Source organism: Macaca fascicularis, chromosome 1 (assembly GCF_037993035.2).
Source record: "Macaca fascicularis isolate 582-1 chromosome 1, T2T-MFA8v1.1".
NCBI classification, from domain to species: domain Eukaryota; kingdom Metazoa; phylum Chordata; class Mammalia; order Primates; family Cercopithecidae; genus Macaca; species Macaca fascicularis.
This window is the reverse complement of record NC_088375.1, coordinates 105,994,023-106,016,353: the sequence shown is the minus strand read 5'-3', so window position 1 is coordinate 106,016,353 and position 22,331 is coordinate 105,994,023. Positions and strand designations below refer to the sequence as shown.

The 22,331-nt window shown below is 51.3% G+C and overlaps 3 protein-coding genes, 1 non-coding gene and 1 pseudogene across 18 annotated transcripts; 4 read left to right on the top strand and 1 right to left on the bottom strand.

The window, feature by feature from the left end:
• Positions 1-587: 587 nt before the first annotated feature.
• Positions 588-7,725, top strand: EFNA1 (ephrin A1). 3 transcript variants are annotated; one of them, XM_005541609.3, is made up of 5 exons: positions 588-761; positions 3,985-4,280; positions 6,371-6,436; positions 6,595-6,645; positions 6,820-7,725. In XM_005541609.3, exons 1-5 carry the CDS (start codon positions 670-672, stop codon positions 6,930-6,932), a joined length of 618 nt encoding a protein of 205 aa, XP_005541666.1. In that variant the 5' UTR covers positions 588-669; the 3' UTR covers positions 6,933-7,725. The 3 variants fall into 3 exon arrangements, with proteins under 3 accessions (XP_005541666.1, XP_073850239.1, XP_073850236.1); XM_073994138.1 differs by having other exon boundaries at positions 588-872; XM_073994135.1 differs by lacking the exon at positions 588-761 and adding an exon at positions 2,799-3,065.
• Positions 7,726-8,219: 494 nt separating this feature from the next.
• SLC50A1 (solute carrier family 50 member 1) lies at positions 8,220-11,678 on the top strand. Of its 12 annotated transcripts, none has more exons than XM_005541606.4 (6): positions 8,220-8,565; positions 9,153-9,230; positions 9,669-9,792; positions 10,388-10,549; positions 10,804-10,923; positions 11,004-11,678. In XM_005541606.4, the coding sequence occupies exons 2-6, from the start codon at positions 9,169-9,171 to the stop codon at positions 11,103-11,105; spliced, it is 570 nt and encodes a 189-aa protein (XP_005541663.2). In that variant the 5' UTR covers positions 8,220-8,565; positions 9,153-9,168; the 3' UTR covers positions 11,106-11,678. The 12 variants fall into 12 exon arrangements, with proteins under 12 accessions (XP_005541663.2, XP_015311840.2, XP_073850204.1 ...); XM_015456354.3 differs by having other exon boundaries at positions 8,220-8,603; XM_065544873.1 differs by lacking the exon at positions 8,220-8,565 and adding an exon at positions 8,671-8,837.
• Positions 11,679-12,718: 1,040 nt separating this feature from the next.
• Positions 12,719-13,361, bottom strand: DPM3 (dolichyl-phosphate mannosyltransferase subunit 3, regulatory). Of its 2 annotated transcripts, none has more exons than XM_005541603.3 (2): positions 13,320-13,361; positions 12,719-13,097 (listed from the first exon to the last, which is right to left on the bottom strand). In XM_005541603.3, the coding sequence occupies exon 2, from the start codon at positions 13,064-13,066 to the stop codon at positions 12,788-12,790; it is 279 nt and encodes a 92-aa protein (XP_005541660.1). In that variant the 5' UTR covers positions 13,067-13,097; positions 13,320-13,361; the 3' UTR covers positions 12,719-12,787. The 2 variants fall into 2 exon arrangements, with proteins under 2 accessions (XP_005541660.1, XP_005541659.1); XM_005541602.3 differs by having other exon boundaries at positions 12,719-13,071.
• A 3,003-nt stretch (positions 13,362-16,364) lies between these two features.
• On the top strand, positions 16,365-16,426 carry LOC123571063 (U7 small nuclear RNA). The gene has a single exon (XR_006695235.1). It is a non-coding gene; the product is annotated as a U7 small nuclear RNA (small nuclear RNA).
• Positions 16,427-21,154: 4,728 nt separating this feature from the next.
• Positions 21,155-21,689, top strand: LOC123566893 (non-histone chromosomal protein HMG-17 pseudogene; annotated as a pseudogene).
• The last annotated feature ends 642 nt before the right edge of the window (positions 21,690-22,331 follow it).

The following is a 22,331-nucleotide window of genomic DNA, read 5'->3' as shown; positions in this document are numbered from 1 at the left end:
CGATGACACAATCTCCAGAACAAAGACAACATTGACAAACCCAACAAAAACAAACAGCCGCATGTGTGTGGGGAGGGGCAGTCGAGCGCAGAGTCCGGGAAGGGGATGGGGGAGGAGGAGAGGGTGGGAACGCGGGCGCCCGAGCCTGGGCATGCGAGGCTCAGAAAGGTGCGGGGCATGTCAACAACCTCGCACCCTGCAAGGTCCGCGCGCGGAGCAGCAAAGCCGGGTCCCGTACCCCCGCGTTCGCAGACTCGCACTTGCGAGTTCTTCCCTTCTCCCGCACGCGACTGCGCCCAGGGAAGCAAGCCCACCACCCGGACAGGCTTACAAAGCTCCACGCAGACCCACAAGTGAGCGAACACACAGCTCTGAGCAGATCTGCCGGGGCAGAGGAGCGCGCTTCGCTCTTTCCTGCACCCCTAGCCTCCTCGCCTGCCCTGCCCGCCCCTCCTCCACCTCCCCAGCCCCCAAGCCCCGGGGCAGCCGCGCGCCGGGCGGGGCGAGGGCGGGGCGGGGTGTCGGGCGGCGCCGGCCCAAAAGGCGGAGTCGCAAGGCGAAGGGGCCAGATCTGTGAGCCCAACGCTGACTTCGCCGCGGAGAAAGCCAGCGGGAACCCAGACACCTAGGAGCCCGGCGTCCCCGCCCGGCCTGGCCAGGCCCCGCGCTATGGAGTTCCTCTGGGCCCCTCTCTTGGGTCTCTGCTGCAGTCTGGCCGCTGCTGATCGACACACCGTCTTCTGGAACAGTTCAAATCCCAAGTAAGCCTCGAGTCTTCCACTGGCAGCCTGGACTCCCGGCTGGCACTGCCCTCCCTATCGGGATAACTGTCCCGGCCAACCCCTGAGCTGAGCCTAGAGTAGATGACCGAGGTAGGAGGGCTACTGTAGATTTTCCTCCCCTCACTTCTCCCTCATATCTGGGAGCACCCCACCCCGGGGCAGGAACCTGCTCGTGTCTACTTGCATGGGCTTATATCTGCCCTTCCCTTCCTTCTCTCTGGTACCCCTATTACTCTGAAGTGAGGGACCTATGCTGGGCAGTTCCTGCCTCCAGCACAGACTTTGCCCCTGGCAGCCAGGGCCCTTGTTCTAGGTCCCCCCCACGTTGAAAGCCTCCACGCCCCTCCTTGTGTGTCCTTTGGGCATCTGACCACACTGACAGGTACCTGGTGTGACATCAAGAGTGTGCAGAATGCTCAAGGGAACCCTGAAAGGACCTCTCAGGAGAGAGCTGGGCTGTAGGCATTCATTATGCATTCACCCTGTATTTAAAGCAAACCTGGAAAGTCCCCCACTAGGGGTCTTTTGGGGTGGCATGAGTGAGGCACATGCTGTGCATGGGTAGGTTGAGGGAATCACCTGTTTATGGGGCTCTCAAGTAGTAAAATTGAAGAGCTGGGAGAGGGAGATCATGGGAAAGCTTCAGAAGGAACAGAAGGGGTTAAAGGGATTACAGAAGGCTCTGGGCAGGAAGGAGTTAATTTCTCCTGGGCAGGTTTAGGGCTGTGAGGCAAATGGTACTGGGAGGAAGACTCTGTCGGCCCCTTTGTTCTTGCCCTTGAGTTTTCCGAAGTTATGGGAACAATATTTGCGGGAATATAGGAGAGGGTGGTAGGGAGGACGGGGAGAGAACTGGGCAGCTTGGTATCACCAAAGCCATCTCACCGGCTTAGCCACTCAGCCCTAGCGAGCTTGCCCCCCACTCCCCTTGAGAAATATGTTGTGCCAGCTTCCTCTGACCCTGTGGCATCGTCTGGTGAGGCAGTCTGTTGTCTGTGGCTTGTTGGGGTCGGGGAGAGAACAGCCAGCTGCCAACCCCAGAGGGCAATGCCCTCCTGCACATGGATGCTGGGGAGGCCCAGCCAGCCCTCTGCCACCCGTTCCCTGTGCTTTGCCTCCTTGACCCGATGCATCTTGCCCTAGTATGGGAGAGAGCAAAGTCCCTGTTTATGCCCATTCCAGGTGTTGACTGAAGAAGGAGGAGGGGACAGGAAGCCATGAGTAGGGAGGGGGGGACCCTGGCCTTTTCCGTTCCCAAGCTCCCAAGTTTCCTCTCTTTCAGGAAGGAGCCTCTTCCTTACCCACCTCCCCGCCTTCCCTGACGCCACTGCCCCCTTTCCCAGATGGGGAACAAGAGTCAAATGAAGGCTAAGTCGAGCAGACTGTACCCCCAGGAGAGGGGGCTGATGGGTGACCCTCCGGCCACACACACACACACACACACACACACACACACACACACACACACACCCTATCATACCCAGGACTAAAGAGATGCCAGTCCAGAGTAGAGTCCGTAGGCAGCCAAGCTGGGCCCAGCGTGGGGGCAAATATGAGGCTACAATGAACGGGGTAGGTGAGGCTGGCATGGGTGACTCAGGCCAGTGGGCAGCAGCCCTGGGATCTCCAGGCCTCAGGCAGGGGCAGCATGCTGAGAAGGGCACCAGCCTCCCTCGTGCTGGAGGGCAGGCCCCTCATTCCGACCTGCTGGCTGCCTTTGTTTGGAGGACAGTGTTGGGGGTGAGTGGGCGCTGTGCCCTCCTGGGGTCCTAGGGGCTGTCCACATTTGACAAGGTAAATTTTCACAGGTTCTCATGAGTGCTGGGGCGGGTAGCAGAGGTGGATGAGGAATGAGTCAGTGCCCGTCACGGGAATGAGGGAAAGACGCCAGGCCCAGAGCTGAAATACCTGTTCCGAAATGGCTTCTATGTTTATCTCTCCAGAGAGGAATTTTAAAAGCCTCTCTCTGCTCCTCTCTCTCTTTTCCCCAGGGTGGGGGAGGGGCCTGGTAAGCCCAGTTTGGGCGCTGGCGTGCTGCTGCAAAGCCTGGCCTCTCTGGGGTCATGCTGATTGGGCAGTGGGTGCCCATCTCAGAGTCCTCTCCACCTGACTCCTTCCTCGCCCTCCCAGCCGTGGCCAGTGCTTTCGGTTCGAAGCAAGTTGACGCTAATTCTGCTGAGTCTCTAGCTGGCAGTGCCTGGGGGAATTAGAGAAACTGAGCAGCTTCGGGGGTTGTGGGGAGCACTTTTCCCCCTACTGGGACCCCACCCAGGCTGGAGCCAGGTGTCTGGGGCTGGTGGGGAGGGGCTGGTGGGCAGTCAGGCTGGAGCCGGTGGGGCCAGGGGGAATGAACTAGGGGAGGGGAGCTGGCTCCACCTTGGGAGGAGGGGAGAGGAGAGGAGAGGGGAGAGGCTGTCTCAAGCCCAGAGCTCCAGCATTTCATCTGGCGGGAGGTGGAAATGTGGCTTTTGGAGAAAAAAGGACAGGGATGTTTGGGGGTGCTCTAAGAAGGGGAAAAGGAGACCAGTGTATAACTTTGAATAGCTAGAAAAGGAGATTTGAGGGGGGCTGAAGGAATTGATAAGAGTGATTTAACTTAAAGGACTAGGGGCATTATCTGTGGACCCGGGTATATTTTGAGGAAAAGTGAAGCTAGGAAATGTGAGATCTACTCAGTGGGTCCGGGGAAATGTGAGAGGAGTAAGGAAGGTGAAGACACAGATGTGTTGGGGGCTCGGGGCTAGCATGGTAAAGAGAAAGGGTTTCCTGGATTCTGATTACAAGATAGACCGGTGGGGTCTCAGGTTGAGGCCTAACAGCATTTAAAAGGAGCAACTGGTATAACAGATTTGGGGAAATATTTATGGGTAGAAGAGAATGATGAGTGAGCTACAGAAATAGGTAGAAGCCCATCCTTGAGTAAACATCACGCGGGTTATGGAAAATGCTTTGGTACCTGAAAGATACTGAGTGGATGCTATTTGAAGGACCAACAGGAGACAGTGATGGTGCGGGGGAATGTTTAGAGATGGCAGAGAGAAATGTAAGACATCAAGATCGGTACATATTGGGAGTTGAGACTTTGGAAAAATCTCTTGGGGTCTAGTGTGAAATGTGAGAGGTCATGTAAACATTTGGAGGTCCAAGGATCTGGCCCGGCTTCTGAATGACCCCCTGCTTCTTCCCCCGTGTGTGTCCCCAGGTTCCGGAATGAGGACTACACCATACATGTGCAGCTGAATGACTACGTGGACATCATCTGTCCGCACTATGAGGATCACTCTGTGGCAGACGCTGCCATGGAGCGGTACATACTGTACCTGGTGGAGCGTGAGGAGTACCAGCTGTGCCAGCCCCAGTCCAAGGACCAGGTCCGCTGGCAGTGCAACCGGCCCAGTGCCAAGCATGGCCCAGAGAAGCTGTCTGAGAAGTTCCAGCGCTTCACACCTTTCACCCTGGGCAAGGAGTTCAAAGAAGGACACAGCTACTACTATATCTGTGAGTGCCTGTGAGGGGACAGTGTCTGGTTTTTTTTTTTTTTTTTTTTGCCACCACGTACATGCTTGGGTACATGCTTGGTGCAGAGTCCAGCAGTAGAGGGCCCCTTCCAATCTTGAATTCTATTTTCATTCATCCACATCCCAATGTGAGTGAGCTTCTACGTGCTGGGCACTCTGCTTGGCACTACCAGCACAGAGATAAATAAAACACTACAGAGTCCCTGTCCTCACGGAAGCTGAGAAGAAACACACATAGGTTAACAGACCCTTAGAACAGTATGCTACGGTAGACATGAACACAGGGGCCTTGGGAAAATGACCTGGGTACCTGCCAGGCTATGGGGCTCAGAGAAGGCTCAGTGGGGAAGATGATCCCAGAGCTTAGGACCGGCAGAGGAGCTGGCCAGGCATGAAGGCATACGTACAAAGGGAGCATGACATCTTCAGGGAACTTCCTATGGCTCAGCCTGGCTGGAGTGGGAAGGATACAGTCAGTGAGGAGATGTGAGCCTGGAGAGGTGGACAGAACAGACCATGGGGGAACTAAAAAGTGATAAGGAGTTTGGACTTTATCCTGAGGGCTCTCGCCAATGATGGGTTTTATTTCATTTTACTTTATTTTATTATTTTGAGATGGAGTTTCACTCTTGTTGCCCATGCTGGAGTGCAGTGGTGTGATCTCTGCTTACTGCAACCTCTGTCTCCCAGATTCAAGCAATTCTCCTGCCTCAGCCTCCCAAGTAGCTGGGATTATAGGCATCTGCCACCACACCCAGCTAATTTTGAATTTTTATTAGAGACAGGGTTTCACCATGTTGGTCACGCTGGTCTTGAACTCTGCTTACTGCAACCTCTGTCTCCCAGATTCAAGCAATTCTCCTGCCTCAGCCTCCCAAGTAGCTGGGATTATAGGCATCTGCCACCACACCCAGCTAATTTTGAATTTTTATTAGAGACAGGGTTTCACCATGTTGGTCACGCTGGTCTTGAACTCCTGACCTCAAGTGATCCACCTGCCTCGGCCTCCCAAAGTACTGGGATTATAGGCGTGAACCACCACGCACAGCCTGATGGATTTTAAGTTATGAGATCATCCAGCACTTTGGGAGGCCGAGGCAGGCGGATCACCTGAGGTCAGGAGTTCAAGACCAGCCTGGCCAACATGGTGAAACCCCAACTCTACTAAAAAAATACGAAAATTAGCCGGGTGTGGTGGCGCACCTCTGTAGTCCCAGCTACTCAATAGGCTGAGGCAGGAGGATCACTTGAACTCAGGAGGTGTGAGGTTATAGTGAGCCGAGATCACACCATTGCACTCCAGCCTGGGTGACAGAGCAAGACTCCATCTCAAAAAAAAGTTATGAAATCAGCTTTGTATAAAATGGATCTAGGACTCAGTCAGTGGGGGCTAGGCAGTAGTAGTATATATATGTGTGTGTGTGTGTGTGTGTGTGTGTGTGTGTGTATATATATATATTTTTTTTTTTTTTTTCTGAGACGGAGTCTCGCTCTGTCGCCCAGGCTGGAGTGCAGTGGCACAATCTCAACTTGCTGCAACCTCCATCTCCCAGGTTCAATTGATTCTTCTGCCTAAGTCTCCTGAGTAGCTGGGACTACAGGCATGTGCCACCACGCCCGGCTAATTTTTGTATTTTTAGTAGAGACGGGGTTTCACCATATTGGCTGGCCAGGCTGGTCTCGAACTCCTGACCTCGTGATCCGCCCACCTCAGCCTCCCAAAGTGCTGGGATTACAGGTGTGAGCCACCACACCCGGCCTAGGAGTAGTATATATAGGCAAGAGGAACATATTCAGACTCGGAGAAGTGAAGGATGAAATGTGGGGAGGGGCAGTGTCTACGTTCTTTTTGTCACCACTGCCAAAGCTGAGGGTTATTTCCAAAGAATGGGAGGCTGGGCTGAACATTGGGCAGGAAGTTAGCAAAAACTAAGGAGGGTAGGAATCAAGATTAGAGGGAAGAGAATGAAATTGAGTAGGGAGCTGAGAAAACAGGGCAAGGGGAATTTGGGCTTACATTTTCTTCCACCAAAGGTTTCTTACTTAACCTCCTGTGGGCTTATCTTGCAGCCAAACCCATCCACCAGCAAGAAGACCGCTGCTTGAGGTTGAAAGTGACTGTCAATGGCAAAATCAGTGAGTGTCAGGGCCCTGTGGGCCTCCTTCCTCCATCTCTATGCTGGGCGGTCTGGTGATCTGGGATGGTATAGAAGTCTTGCAGCCCAGCCCCTCACACTCACAGCTCTCTGCCTCTTTGATACAGTACCTGATCTACTACCACTCTTGTCTTTCAGCTCACAGTCCTCAGGCCCATGACAATCCACAGGAGAAGAGACTTGCAGCAGGTGGGTAGCTGGAGCAGATTGGGCCTGGGGCACAGGAAGGGGTCTGCTTGAAGAGGTTGGGTACAGGAGGTGGCTCCTTTACCAGGCAGAGGCTGAGGGAATCCTGTTGGGCTGAAGGCCAGTGCAAATAGTGGAGTCACTCACATTGGCGGCCTTTGCCCTCTCACCTTGCAGATGACCCAGAGGTGCGGGTTCTACATAGCATCGGTCACAGTGCCGCCCCACGCCTCTTCCCACTTGCCTGGACTGTGCTGCTCCTACCACTTCTGCTGCTGCAAACCCCGTGAAGGTGTATGCCACACCTGGCCTTAACGATTGGAACTGGGCTGAAGAGAGGGACAGGCACTCCAAACCTGTCTTGGGGCCACTTTCAGAGCCCCCATCCCTGGGAACCACTCCCACCACAGGCACAAGCTGTCACCTAGCAGCCTCAAAACGGGTCAGTATTAAGGGTTTCAACTGGAAGGAGGCCAACCAGCCCAGCAGTGCCATCCCCACCTTCACCTCAGAGGGATGGAGAAATAAGTGGAGACAGTCTTTTCCCACCATTCCTGCCTTTAAGCCAAAGAAACAAGCTGTGCAGACATGGTCCCTTAAGGCACAGTGGGAGCTGAGCTGGAAGGGGCCACGTGGATGGGCAAAGCTTGGCAAAGATGCCCCCTTCAGAAGACAGCCAGGATGCCCAGATGAACTGACTAAAGGAAAAGCAAGAAACAGTTTCTTGCTTGGGAGCCAGGTACAGGAGAGGCAGCATGCTTGGGCTGACCCAGCATCTCCCAGCAAGACCTCATCTGTGGAGCTGCCACAGAGAAGTTTGTAGCCAGGTACTGCATTCTCTCCCATCCTGGGGCAGCACTCCCCAGAGCTGTGCCAGCAGGGGGGCTGTGCCAACCTGTTCTTAGAGTGTAGCTGTAAGGGCAGTGCCCATGTGTACATTCTGCCTAGAGTGTAGCCTAAAGGGCAGGGCCCACGTGTACAGTATCTGTATATAAGTTGCTGTGTGTCTGTCCTGATTTCTACAACTGGAGTTTTTTTATACAATGTTCTTTGTCTCAAAATAAAGCAATGTGTTTTTTCGGACATGCTTTTCTGCCACTCCATATTAAAACGTATGACCATTGAGCCCCTGCTAAGTGTGAGGCTCTGTGTGCTACAACAGTAGCAACTGGGTTTGAATTTCTTTCTCTCCAAAGAATGCGTGCCCCTCACCAGGCCAAAAGGGTGGGTTGTTTCCTCCTCTGAGGGTTGTCCAGGACCGGAGTGCTCCTGAGAGCAGTCTCTCGGGTCCTGAGCTGCACTCCACTCGAAGTTCTTCCTGTCCAACCTCTACCCCACTCCCACCCCCTCACCGCAGGGCTTTGGCATACTACCGTTCAGGTACTCATGCTGTTTGGGTGAGTCAGGGAAGCTGGGAACTCCAGCTGAGGCATGCGGCCCCGCCCCACAGCCACACCAGCAGAGACGTGTGGGAGGCTGGGAGGGAAAGTTCCCAGCAGCAAGTGGGTTGGACCCGGGGGGGGGGGGTCAGTGATAGAGGCGTCAGTGGATTGGCCACGTCACGTAAAGTTGACCTTGTTGCCCGAGAGGGAGGGCAAAAGAGGAAGGCTTGGTGATTCCTGGCAATGTCTGTTATGTGGAGAAAAGGCTTCGGCAGCAAACTCCAGAAAAAAACTTCCCAAACCCTTGGACAACTGAGGTTCTGATGTGAAGTTCTGGATGGAAAGCGTGCTGAAGTCTGGTTGAACTAGCAAGCTTTTGTTTGGAGGTCCACCGCCGAAGGCGCACAGGCCTGTGGGAACACGACCGTTGAGACCGGGGGGGTCTAGATGATCCAAGAGGCAGGCAGAGTGTGAGGAGTGGCAGATATCGGGGCCACACCCGCGGAGTCCTAGGAAGGGGACCGACCGTGACACGGAGGAGGTCTGGACCTAGGCACTGGGCAGTCACTCGGAGGGGAGGTGCGCGAGTTCCGGTTCGGCGTCGGAGGGAGGGTGGGGCTTCGGCGCAGTTTCCGGAGGGACGGCCAGAGCGCGCGGGGCGGGGCTCCAGCGCCGCAGGTCCGGGCTGCAGTAGGTCCCTGCCACCGCAGGCACGCGGCGGGCGCTGGGCGCGGGATCCGACTCTGGTCGTGATGGAGGCGGGCGGCTTTCTGGACTCGCTCATCTACGGAGCATGCGTGGTCTTCACCCTTGGCATGTTCTCCGCCGGCCTGTGAGAGAGCGGCCGGCTGGGTTGGGGAGGACTAGGAAGTCAGGAAAGGAGAGAGGGGGCAGAGACGTAGCCGCAGCACCTGGCTTGTCCGGAACCGTGATCAAAATGGGATCGGGTTGAGGGGACCGGGGTACAAGGGCGAGGCTGGTCACTAGGCCTGAGGAAGAAGGCAAGATAGCTGGGGGCGGGGGGTGGTCTGCAGTGGTCCGGAAAGGGTGACAGGCATTGGGCATCCGCCTCAAGCACTCTGCTTCTCCCTTCCCACCCCCACCCCTACCTTCGGGGCCCCATTACAGCTCGGACCTCAGGCACATGCGAATGACCCGGAGTGTGGACAACGTCCAGTTCCTGCCCTTTCTCACCACGGAAGTCAAGTGAGGGGGCGACGGCTGCGGCGGTGGGAAAGGCTATCAGAGGGAGGTGGGGGCGGGGCAGGAGAAGCAAGAGTTAAAGAGGCTTGGCCGGACGCAGTGGCTCCCGCCTGTAATCCCAGCACTTTGGGAGGCCGAGACGGGCGGATCACGAGGTCAGGAGATCGAGACCATCCTGGCTAACACGGTGAAACCCCGTCTCTATTAAAAATACAAAAAATTAGCCGGGCGTGGTGGCGGGCGCCTGTAGTCCTAGCTACTTGGGAGGCTGAGGCAGAAGAAATGGCGTGAAACCGGGAGGCAGAGCTTGCAGTGAGCCGAGATTGCGCCACTGCACTCCAGCCTGGGTGACGGAAAAAAAAAAAAAAAGTGAAAGAGGACCTTTGGGTCCTCCTCTCACACTGAACCCTTTGAGCCATGTCCCTCCCCTCCACCCTGCAGCAACCTGGGCTGGCTGAGTTATGGGGCCTTGAAGGGAGACGGGATCCTCATCGTCGTCAACACAGTGGGTGCTGCGCTTCAGACCCTGTATATCTTGGCATATCTGCATTACTGCCCTCGGAAGGTAGAGTCCCTCCCTTGGACCCACCTCTCTGCTGCACGCCCTGCCTCGCTGGCAGGGCAAACACTACTTCCTAGAAGGCTGTAACAGCTGGCACTGCCACCCTTTCCAGGAAGGCCCCTTCAGCCTTGCAGGTCCCCTTCCTCTATGAAGTCAGCCTTCTGAGATTAACACATTTCCCCCATTAAGGCAAGGCTGGTAGCTCTGCCTAGCCTGCGATGCCTATGCTGCCTGCCCTGGGCTTCTGCCAACAAGCTAAGGGGAAAGGGGTTTTGTCTCCGACAAAACCCGTGGGTGAGAACAAGATGATTAGCTCTGCTTCCCTGCTCAATCACACAAGCGTTTATTAAGCTCCTACTGTATGTGCTAAGCACACAGAAAAAAAACATATCTTTCCCTCCCCTAGAAGTCTCCATTGTTGTGGGTGGATAAGACTTTCCTATCAAGTTGTTGGTGGGAAAGAAGCTGTGACAGTGCAGTGCTGAAGGCCTAGACAGTTTGGCTTCCCCACTGGAGCACGGGAGAAGGCAGGATGAATTAACTCCGGCAGGGAAGTCGGAGAGCATGTCTGGAAGTAAGGCTACTCTCTCCCCTGCAGCGTGTTGTGCTCCTACAGACTGCAACCCTGCTAGGGGTCCTTCTCCTGGGTTATGGCTACTTTTGGCTCCTGGTACCCAACCCTGAGGCCCGGCTTCAGCAGCTGGGCCTCTTCTGCAGTGTCTTCACCATCAGCATGTACCTCTCACCATTGGCTGACTTGGTGAGTGGGGATGTCCAATGAGGTAGGAGAGATGAGTCAGGCTCTCATAGCCACATACTATGGCTTACAGTCCCGAGGAAGGGGAGATTCAAACCCTGGAAGGAGACAAGGCAGTAGAGGTGGGTGAGTGGGAGGCAGGAAAGGTTGGGTGACAGATCAGGGAGGGTGCCTGACCTTTTTCTCGAGGAAATTCTTAGGCAAGTGAAGCTTTACAATGTGCTTGAGCCAAGAGAGTCTTTTATTCTTTCCCACAGGCTAAGGTCATTCAGACTAAATCAACCCAATGTCTCTCCTACCCACTCACCATTGCTACCGTTCTCACCTCTGCCTCCTGGTGCCTCTATGGGTTTCGACTCAGAGATCCCTACATCATGGTAAGCACAACAGGATGGGGTGACAGGGGTGCAAGGTAGAAAACTGGCTCCTCTCCTCATAGCAGTTCTTGTGATTTCAGGTGTCCAACTTTCCAGGAATCGTCACCAGCTTTATCCGCTTCTGGCTTTTCTGGAAGTACCCCCAGGAGCAAGACAGGAACTATTGGTTCCTGCAAACCTGAGGCTGCTCACCTGACCACTGGGCACCTTAGTGCCAACCTGAACCAAAGAGACCTCCTTGTTTCAGCTGGGCCTCCTGTCCAGCTTCCCAGGTGCAGTGGGTTGTGGGAACAAGAGATGACTTTGAGGATAAAGGGACCAAAGAAAGAGCTTTACTTAGATGATTGGTTGGGGCCTAAGAGATGAAATCACTTTATTTTTTAGAGATTTTTTTTTTTTTAATTTTGGAGGTTGGGGTGCTATATTTAGAATATGCCTTAAAAGGCCGGGCGTGGTGGCTCACGCCTGTAATCCCAGCACTTTGGGAGGCCAAGGTGGGCGGATCACCTGAGGTCAGGAGTTCAAGACCAACCTGACCACCATGGTGAAACCCCGTCTCTACTAAAAATACAAAATTAACTGGGCATGGTGGCACATGCCTGTAATCCCAGCTACTTAGGAGGCTGAGGCAGGAGAATTGCTTGAACCAGGGAGGTGGAGGTTGCAGTGAGCCAAGATCGTGCCATTCTGATATGAATGTGCCTTATATGCCGATATGAATATGCCTTAAAATAAAAGTGTTCCCCACCCCTGCCCATGATGGTTCATTCTCTACTCATGATTCTAAACCTGTCTGGTTTGGTGAAGGGTAAATCCACAGTTATTCTCAGGTTGGTAGGGTAGGCCCAGAAAAGGTATCTCAAAGAACCAAAAGGCTGGAAAGACCCAGAAAGGCCTTAAAAAGAACAAAACTTGGATGTTATGAAGAATGGAAGTTAGGCTTCAAGAAAGTACTTCTGGCCGGGTAAGGTGGCTTATGTCTGTAATTACAGCACTTTGGGAGGCCCAGGCAGGAGGATCACTTGAGCCCAGGAGTTTGAGAACAGCCTGACCAACACAGCGAGACCCTGTCACTACAAAAAATTAAACATTAGCCTGGCGGCGTGGTGGCACATGCCTGTAGTCCCAGCTACTCTGGAGGCTGAGGTGGGAGGATTGTTTGAGCCCGGGAGGGTGAGGCAGCAGTGAGCCATGATTCCACCACTGCATTCCAGCCCGGGCAAAAGAGTGAGACCCTGTCAAAAAAAAAAAAAAAAAAAAGAAGTACGCCGGGCGGCGCGGTGGCTCACGCATGTAATCGCAGCACTTTGGGAGGCTGAGGTGGGCGGATCACGAGGTCAGAAGATCAAGACCATCCTGGCTAACACGGTGAAACCCCGTCTCTGCTAAAAATACAAAAAATTAGCCAGGCGTGGTGGCAGGCGCCTGTAGTCCCAGCTACTCAGGAGGCTGAGCCAGGAGAATGGCGTGAACCCGGGAGGCGGAGCTTGCAGTGAGCGGAGATCGCCCCACTGCACTCCAGCCTGGGCGACAGAGTGAGACTCTGTCTCAGAAAAAAAAAAAATAAGAAGTACTTCCTATAGGGCTGAAAGGACCAAGAAAGTGAAATGTCATTTCCATCCTGAGAGATCTTGAGAAGGCGTCTTTGCCTCCTTGGGAGCAAAAATGGGAATACCAGCATGATGCAAAATACAGGCTGAGATGGCCTCAGGAAGGTGGTTCTTTCACATTCACTTCTCGACAGTTAGTACACTGAATCCCCAACACCCATTTTCCATACTCAAACTAAACGAAGTTAGAAAATACTGGCTCTTTAATGGGGCATGGGAGGAAGGGCTGTCCGGACAAGAATGGGGTCAGGCTGTCAGAAGCGCAGCCCCCTGCGGGCTAAGTCGGCTCGGGCCTCCTGTATCTGGCTCTGCAGCTCGCGTGCGGCGTCCTCGCAGTCATGAAAAGTGGCCACACGATAGCCCACAGTGGCCAGGGCATAGCAGCCGGCGGACACCAGCAAGTAGGCGGGCAGTGGCCACAGGACTTCCTGGCAGGACAAGGGCAGCTCCAGGCCCATGGCTCCCGTGGTCAGGGCCGCCCAGGTGGAGCCCAGGATCGCCAGTCCCCAAAGCCACTGCGCTAATTTCGTCATGGTCACTGCGAGAAAAGAAAACAATGCTCCCCTGAGGAGCAGAAAGGAAAAGAGGACCAAACTCAACCGAAGCCCGCCCAGGGAGAGAGCATTTAAACCAACCGTAGCCAGAGGGGAATCGCCGATCCCAGCGGTCCGAACTTGAGTGCCCACAAAAGGTGGAAGGGTTCCTTCCACCTTGCTACCCCCCTCTATATTTGAGACCCACTCCCCATCTCTCGCCCTCTCCGTTCAGCTTTCAACCTACACTTACCTCTACCCCACGTCTCCCATTCCCCGCGCGGCCCGGATATTCATGTCCGGAAGTCCTCCCTGGCTCACGCTCCGCTTCCGCGCGGCCTTCTGGGAGTTGTAGTTCACATGGCGGTCCTTGGCGTACTCTTGGCCACCGCCTCAGTCTAGGCGGGGTCCAGCGGACTGCGCTCCGCAAACCCGGAGCAGGCTGGGTCTGGAGAGGCCTGGGCGCTGTTTCCCCACCTTGGGCTCCGCTTCAGGCTGGCTTGGATCTTGAGGACATCCTTAAATGTTGCAACAAGATGGGAATATAATACTGTTCCCCTTAAACTCAATTCTCCAGAGCTGAAATCCATTCCTTCATTCACTGGTTCATTCATTCGAACATGTCTTTCTTTTCTTTCTTTCCGTTCTTGACAGGGTCTCTCTAGACTGTCTAGGCTGGACAGAACTTTTTTTTTTTTTTTGAGACGAAGTCTCGCTCTGTCGCCCATGCTGGAGTACAGTGGCGCGATTTCAGCTCACTGCAACCTCTGTCTCCCAAGCAGCTGGGATTACAGGCGCATGCCACCAAGCCCGGCTAATTTTTGTATTTTTAGTAGAGACGGGTATTTCACTATGTTGGCCAGGTTGGTCTCAAACTCCTGACCTCAAGTGATCTGCCCACCTCAGCCTCCCAAAGTACTGGGATTACAGGCATGAGCCACTGCGCCCAGCCAGAACATTTACTGATTACCATGATAGACTTTGGAGATACAGAGATATCACGCGACTCGACCCCTCTTTGGATGGAGGGGGAAAGCAGGAGTCAGGGAAACAGTTGCATTGACAACTAACCATGAAGGCTTGAGATTATTGTTAGAACAGAGGTAGTTATATTTTTACAAGGACAACAACGAATATAACTTGGAGCCAGAGGAAGAAGGGCTCCAGGAGGCTGTGTTAAAAAAAAAAAAAAAAAAAAAAAAAAAAAGAAAAGAAAAGAAAGATCGGAAGAATTACGTGAGGTGGTGAAGGCACTGAAAGAAGGAGTATAATTCTTTCGAACATTTTTGGGGATGAATTTATTATACAGAGAAAGAGAAAGAGAGAGAGAGAACTAAGTAAGAGAAAAGGTTAGGCAATTATCAACTTCAGAGGAAACAAAGAGTTATAAAAGAAAGGAAAGACAATTGATAAAAGCCTGTCTTATAAAGACCACATCTGTAGTTTGACAGGTTTATTAACTTGCTGCAACAGAGAGAACACACTAGAGGAACTGTGGGGCAATTCATTAAAAAGGAAGAAATATGGTCATTACAGGTGATATGGTTTGGCTGTGTCCACCCAAATTTCAAGTTGATAAGTATCTCCCAGAATTCCCACTTGTTGTGGGAGGGACCCAAGGGGAGATAATTGAATCATGGGGGCCACTCTTTTTTTTTTTTTTTTTTTTTTTGGCACGATCTCCGCTTACTGCAACCTCCGCCTCCCGGGTTCACGCCATTCTCCTGCCTCAGCCTCTAGAGTAGCTGGGACTACAGGCGCCCGCCACCGCGCCCGGCTAATTTATGTTAGCCAGGATGGTCTCGATCTCCTGACCTCGTGATCCGCCTGCCTCAGCCTCCCAAAGTGCTGGGATTACAGGCGTGAGCCACCGCGCCCGGCCAATGGGGGCCACTCTTTCACGTGCTATTTTCATGATAGTGAATAAGTCTCACAAGATCTGATGAGTTTATCAGGGTTTCTGCTTTTGCTTCTTCCTCATTTTTCTCTTGCTGCCACCATGTAAGAAGTGCCTTTTGCCTCCCGCCATGATTCTGAGACCTTCCCAGCCATGTGGAACTGTAAGTCCAATTAAACCTCTTTTTGTTTGCAGTTTCGGGTATGTCTTTATCAGTAATGTGAATATGAACTAATACAACAGGATACTGGAAATGCTTGACTTTAAAATTTATATTTTAAAATTTATTTACTTATTCATTTAGAGTTGAAGTCTCACTATGTTGCCCAGGCTGGGCTCAAACTCCTGGACTCAAGTGATCCTCCTGCCTCAGCCTGCCAAGTAGCTGATACTATAGGCTAGCTAAAAGTTAAATGAAGCACTGTTTTCATAGGTTCGAGGTAAGCATAACTTTAAGTGAAGGGGTCAAGAAGAAGTCCAAGCTGAGGGACCACTTGGAAATTACAAAGTTAAGATAAATGTAGAATATAGTGTCCAAAAACCCACTATCTAGACTGGGCACAGTGGCTCATGCCTGTAATCCCAACACTTTGGGAGGCCAAAGTAATCCACATGGCTCAGAACTTCTAGCAAGAGTAAGATGTTCCATTCGCACTGACTGATTTCAGACAGCAAAGTTTGTGACTATGATTTTAGAAAATGAAGTTTCTCAGCCTTATGTCTTTGATGTTAATTAACAAAAGCAGTTTTTACAGATTCACAGTCTTAGCACAAACACAAATGGCTCAGCTGTGAAGAAAATTTTCACAGCCGTAACAGTGTAAACACTAAGTATTGATTTAACTAAAAATTGGAGCTGGCCACAGTGGAGCTGTGTTCCCAGAACTTTGGGAGGCCTAGGCTGGAGGGTTGTTGAAGAAATGTAGAGGTAAGTACCAGAAGAAGTAGCGTAGAAACTGGAGCATGGTTGTATATGTAGGTTGTATATGTAAGGGTTAGAGAAGAGGAGCAGGGGATGGTTATTTTTCATTAAAAGCCTTGTAGAGTTACAACTCTTTTTTTTTTTTTTTTCCTATTCTTTTTCTTTTTTTGAGACAAGGTCTTGCTCTGTTGCCCAGGGTGGTGAGCAGTGGTGCGAACACCGTTTACTGCAGCCTCGACCTCCTGGACTCAAGCTATCCTCCCACCTCAGACTCTGGAGCAGCAAGGACTACAGAAATGGGCCACCACACCCAGCTACTGTGTGTGTGTGTGTGTGTGTGTGTGTGTGTGTGTGTGTGTGTGTGTACGTAGACGGGATCTCCCTATGTTGCCCAGGCTGGTCTCAAAATCCTGGGCTCAAGCAATTCACCTCAGCCCCCCCAAAGTGCTGCTATTACAGTCGTGAGCCACCGCGTCCACTGAAGTTACAGCTTTCAGAATTTGTTTAGCGGGTTTTCCGGTTTTCACTTGAAAATGCCCCACCACCCCCCAAAAATTTGTTGAACTAGTTGGCGTTTAAAACTATACACATTCCTTTGTTAAAGTAAAAATTCAAATAAATAAAAACTTTTTTTTTTTTTTTTTGAGACAGAGTCTTGTTCTGTGGCCCAGCCTGGAGTACAGTGGCGTGATCTCGGCTCACTGCAACCTCCGCCTCCCAGGTTCAAGCGATTAGCCTGCCTCAGCGTCCAGAGTAGCTGGGACTACAGGCACACACCACCACACCCAGCAAATGTTTGTATTTTTATTAGAGACGGGGTTTCACCATGTTGGTCAGGCTGGTCTTGAACTCCTGAGCTTGTTGTCCTCACACCTTGGACTCCCAAAGTGCTGGGATTACAGGCGTGAGCCACCATGCCCAGCCCAAACTTTTTTTTTTTTTTTTGAGCCGGAGTTTCGCTCTTGTCGCCCAGGCTAGAGTGCAAATGACATGGTCTTGGCTCACTGCAACCTCCACCTCCCGGGTTCAAGCAATTCTCCTGCCTCAGCCCCCCGAGTAGCTGGGATTACAGGCTCCCGCCACCATGCCTGGCTAATTTTTGTGTTTTTAGCAGAAACGGGGTTTCACCATGTTGGCCAGGCTGGTCTCAATCTCCTGACCTCAGGTAATTCGCCCCCTTGGTCTCCCAAAGTGCTGGGATTACAGGAGTGAGCCACCGCCCCTGGCCAAAAACATTTTTTAAAACCTGCTATACGACTTCAACGCCCTAGCTGCATCTCCATTTCTACCCCAAATCTTTCTGGTTTCTCAGTCAAGGACTCACTGGTCACAATGACTTTCAAATATTGGCGCACTATAGGGGCTGGACACCAGCACTGCAGATGCAGATCCTGGAAGTCCATTTTATTCACACACAGTAGACTTGGCCCTGAAAGACTGCCACTCCCCAGAACATGTTAGGGGCTTACACCACCACATATAAAGATAGATAATACATTATAAATTTTTTTGGTTTTGGGTTTTTTTTGTTTTTTTTTTTGAGACAGAGCAGAGCCTCGCTCTGTCACCCAGACTGGAGTGCAGTGGTACAATCTCGGCTCACTGCAACCTCTGCCTCCCGAGTTCAAGCGATTCTCCTGCCTCAGCTTTTCGAGTAGCTGGGATTATAGGCGCCTGCCACCATGCCTGGCTAATTTTTGTATTTTCAGTAGAGACGGGGTTTCACCACGCTGGCCAGGCTGGTCTGAAACTCCTGACCTCAGGCGATTCGCCCGCCTCAGCCTCCCAAAGTGCTGGGATTACAGGCATGAGCCACCGCGCCCAGCTAAACGAAGTAGCCACTTTTCTATTCCCATGTATGAATGAGGAAACCACGACACAGAAAGGACAAAAGGTAAGTAACTAGCTCAAGGTTGTGCAGATGGTAAACAGCAAAGCTGTTCCATTGTACCCAAAACTATATTCTTAGCACTTTCATTCTACTGTGTTGCTGCTACAGGAATGGGCAGGTAGGGCTTATCACAACAGCTGACATTCACTATGTGTCAGCTCTATGTCACTATGATTCCTATGTGTCAGGCACTGTGATGAGTGCTTTATGTGCATTATCTCAGTCAATCTTCACAGCAACCATACGAAATAAGTACTACTGGCCGGGCGCAGTGGCTCACACCTGTAATCCCAGCACTTTGGGAGGCTGAGGCGTGTGGATCACTTGAGGTCAGGAGTTGGAGACCAGCCTGGCCGACATGGTAAAACCAGGTCTCCACCGAAAATACAAAATTAGCCAGGTGTGATGGCAGACGCCTATAATCCCAGCTACTCGGGAGGCTGAGGCAGGAGAATTGCTTAAACCTGGGAGATGGAGGTTGCAGTTGCAGTGAGCCAAGATCATGCCATTGGACTCCAGTCTGGGCAAGAGAGTGAGACTCTATCTCAAAAAAAAAAAAAAAAGAAAGAAAGAAAGAAAGAGAAATAGGTACTACTATCTCCATTTCACAAATGAGGACACTGAGGCACAACCCAGCCAATCTTCCTCCAGAGCCTGCATACTTTACCACTGCAGTCTAGCGCCTCGTTCCCTAGATTGATGGAACAGAATAAAATGAGAAAATAGATTAGGCATATATACCAATGTAGCATATGATAGAGGCACCATCTCGAGTGAGTGAGGAAAGATGGATTGTTTGAAAAGCATTTGCAACTAGCTTACCGTTTGAAAAGAAATTAAGGTAGATTTGAACCTCACATCTTATACCAAAACAAAGACCCAGAGGATTAAAACAATTTTTTTTTTTGAGACAGAGTCTCACTCTGTCGCCATGCTGGAGTGCAGTGGCGTGACCTTGGCTCACTGCAACCTCCGACTCCCTGGTTCAAGCGATTCTCCTGCCTCAGCCTCCTGAGTAGCTGGGACTACTGGCACACACCACCATGCCCAGCTAATTTTTGTATTTTTAGTAGAGACAGGGTTTCACCATGTTGGCCAGGATGGTCTCGATCTCCTGACCTTGTGATGGCCCACCTTGGCCTCCCAAAGTGCTAGGATTATAGGTGTGAGCCACCGTGCCCAATCCAAAACAATTTTAATGTAAAAAGTGAAACTCTAAATATGCTGCAAGCAAATGTGGTGCATGTTTCTCTAATGCTCAGCTCAAGTATCATGTCTCCCAGGCAGCCTTCCTGCGCCTTGATTCTGTCCTGCAGGGTTGGCCCCCATCTCCCTCGTCTGTGCTCTCATCAACTCTCTTTTATAGATGGCAATAACCATATTGTGCTGCACGGATTTTGTTTCTCTGCCTATCCTGCCCCCAGGACCATTGTATCCCCAAGATCAAGCACAGTGTGGGAAATGTAGCCGGGTTTCCATAAATGTAAGATGAGTGAGCGCGAGAGAGGACAGTTTGGCATTAGATGGTCTCTAGAAAAACTGACCTAGCTTTCCTGGTCCCAGGAAATACAACTACTCCAGAGAACCCAGTCTGCCAGACACAGGGTGTTTGGCCTTGAATAGCACTGGACAAAAGACAGAATATTCTTACAGTCCAACTCCTTTCTCTTCAATCTCTCTGCAGATCATTACCCTTCCACTGCTACCTCAGGATGAAGTACATGTGATTACAATAGGATATGAGAGGCAGAGCAGCTTGGGAGTTAAAAATTGGGGTTTTGGGGAACATGTCATCAGGACCTCCTGAGGCTGTGTCATGGTAAAAAATAATAATAATAATTTTTTTTAACTTGGGCTTTTGCTGGGCATGTTGGCTCATACCTGTAATCCCAGCATTTTGGGAGGACAAGGCAGGAGGATCACGTGAGGCCAGGAGTTTGAGACCAGACTGGACAACATAGTGAGATCTGGTCTCTATACAAAAATATATTAAAAATGGACAGGCACGGTAGCTCACACCTATAATCCCAGCACTTTGGGAGGCTGAGGCAGGTGGATCACCAGGTCAGGAGTTCGAGACCAGCCCGGCCAACATGGTGAAACGCCATCTCTACTAAAAATGCAAAAGTTAGCCGGGAGTGGTGGTGCACACCTGTAATCCCAGCTACTGAGGAGGCTGAGGCAGGAGAATCGTTTGAACCCGGGAGGCAGAGGTTGCAGTGAGCCAAGATCATGCCACTGCACTCCAGCCTGGGCAATAGAGCAAGACTCTGTCTCAAAATAAATACATTATATATATATATGTATATGTGTGTGTATGTGTGTGTGTGTGTGTATATATATGTATGTGTGTGTATATATAAGTAAATATTTTAGCTGGGCATAGTAGAGCACGCCTATAATTCTAGCTACTCCAGAACCTGAGGCAGTAGGATTGCTTGAGCCCAGTGAAGCAATTTGGGAGACAAATTCCTAATCTAAGAGCCTCTGTACTGAAGATAAAAGGATATGCAAAGTTAAACAGAACACAGAGAAGGAGAGGACTATCTGGAGGGAAGGCTTCTAAGAGGCCCAGAAGCCTGAGTTGATACTGGAAAGATGAGTAAGAGTTGTTTAGGTGAGGGGAGGGGGCATGTAAGGCCAAGGGAACAGCTTGAATGCGAGGCCTGAAAGTTCATGGTGGGCAATCTTTTGTGGCTGTGTCTGAGACAAAGAATGTTTCATGGGGGGAGTGGCAGGGATGAGGTTGGAAAAACTGGCCAGGGTCAAGTGATTAAAGACCCATTAAAAGTATTTGTGGGCTGGGTGAGGTGGCCCACGCCTGTAACCCCAGCACTTTGGGAGGCTGAGGCGGGCAGATCACTTGTGTTCAGAAGCTCAAGACTAGCCTGGCCAACATGGCAAAACCCCCTCTCTACTAAAAATACAAAAATTAGCTGGGCACAGTGGCATGCACCTGTAATCACAGCTACTTGGGAGACTGAGGTGGGAGAATCGCTTGAACCCGGTAGGCGGAGGTCGCAGTGAGCCGAGGTTGCACCACTCCATTCCAGCCTGGGTGACAGAGCAAGACTCTCTCAAATAAATAAAAGTATTTGTGTTGGGCACTTCACCTGTAAAGATACATATAGGACTGAAAATAAAGGGAAAAGATATTCCATGCCAATGGAAAGTAAAGCAGAGCAGGAGTAGCTATACTTATATCTGACAAAGTAAATTTCAAGACAAAAACTGTAAGAAGAGACAAAGAAGCTCATTATGTAATGATAAAGGGGTCAATTCAGCAAGGGGTTATGATAGTTATAAATATATATGCAGCCAACAGTGGAGCATCTGTATATATAAAGCAAATACTATTAGAGCTAAAGAACAGAAGAAGAAGAGAGAAGAACGACCCCCCGGACCGACCAAAGCCTGCTCACCCAGCGCCTACATTCCGCCGCTGTTGCCACCGCCATGCCCAAGGGAAAGGCTGAAGGGGATCCTAAAGGAGATAAAACCAAGGTGAACGACAAACCACAGAGAAGATCCACGAGGTTGTCTGCTAAACCTGCTCCTCCAAAGCCAGAGCCCAAGCCTAAAAAGACCCCTGCAAAGAATGGAGAGAAGGTACCCAAAGAAAAAAAGGGAAAAGCTGATGCTGGCAAGGAGGAGAATAACCCTGCAGAAAATGGAGATGCCAAAACAGACCAGGAACAGAAAGCTGAAGGTGCTGGAGATGCCAGGGGAAGTGTGTGCATTTTTTATAACTGTGTACTTCTGGTTCACGTCTCCTGGGTTCACACCATTCTCCTGCCTCAGCCTCCCGAGTAGCTCAGACTACAGGCACGCACCACCACGCCCAGCAAATCTTTGTATTTTTATTAGAGACGGGGTTTCACCATGTTGCTCAGGCTGGTCTCAAACTCCTGAGCTTGTTATCCTCCCACCTCGGCCTTCCAAAGTGTTGGGATTACAGGCATGAGCCACTGGGCTCGGCCCAGATTTTTTTTTAAAGCTATGTTGTTAGCACACAGAACACTTCATTGTCGTTTTTGGGAGAAGGAGCAAATGTCACTAATAGAATCTCTGAAGCTGGATTGATGTGGGGAAATTATCTTTTCCCTCTAGTTCTGAGAGACTTCCTCTTGGCTCCCAGGAGGAGGGATTCCCTGACTTTGACACACATGGCCACCTTGGCACAAAAGCCTTGTGGCAGGGAAAAACAAATTTGTTTTTATGTCCTCTTATCCCTTTCCCTCTTTCAGCATAGATTTAACTCCCTTAAGCCCAGACATCTGTTGAGACCTGACCTCCAATCATTGGTTACTAGTGTGTCAGGCAATCTGGACTTTCCAGTGATGTCACTGAGATGGCACCTGTCAAAACAGCAGTGGTGCCGGGTGCGGTGGCTCATGCCTGTAATCCCAACATTCTGGGAGGCTGAGGCGGGCAGATCACCTGAGGTCGAGAGTTCAAGACCAGCCTGGCCAATATGGTGAAACCCCTTCTCTACTAAAAATACAAAAAATTAGCCGGGTGTGGTGGTGGATGCCTGTAATCCCAGCTACTTGGG

Excerpts from the sequence above, each read along its gene's own strand:
- DPM3 (XM_005541603.3), bottom strand. The coding sequence starts at position 13,066 with ATGACGAAATTAGCGCAGTGGCTTTGGGGACTGGCGATCCTGGGCTCC.
- SLC50A1 (XM_005541604.4), top strand. The coding sequence starts at position 8,777 with ATGGAGGCGGGCGGCTTTCTGGACTCGCTCATCTACGGAGCATGCGTG. Across the intron at positions 9,231-9,668 it reads TTTCTCACCACGGAAGTCAA|CAACCTGGGCTGGCTGAGTT; the intron begins GTGAGGGGGCGA and ends TCCACCCTGCAG. Across the intron at positions 10,924-11,003 it reads TCAGAGATCCCTACATCATG|GTGTCCAACTTTCCAGGAAT; the intron begins GTAAGCACAACA and ends TTGTGATTTCAG.
- EFNA1 (XM_005541609.3), top strand. The coding sequence starts at position 670 with ATGGAGTTCCTCTGGGCCCCTCTCTTGGGTCTCTGCTGCAGTCTGGCC. Across the intron at positions 6,437-6,594 it reads GACTGTCAATGGCAAAATCA|CTCACAGTCCTCAGGCCCAT; the intron begins GTGAGTGTCAGG and ends CTTGTCTTTCAG. Across the intron at positions 6,646-6,819 it reads GGAGAAGAGACTTGCAGCAG|ATGACCCAGAGGTGCGGGTT; the intron begins GTGGGTAGCTGG and ends CTCACCTTGCAG.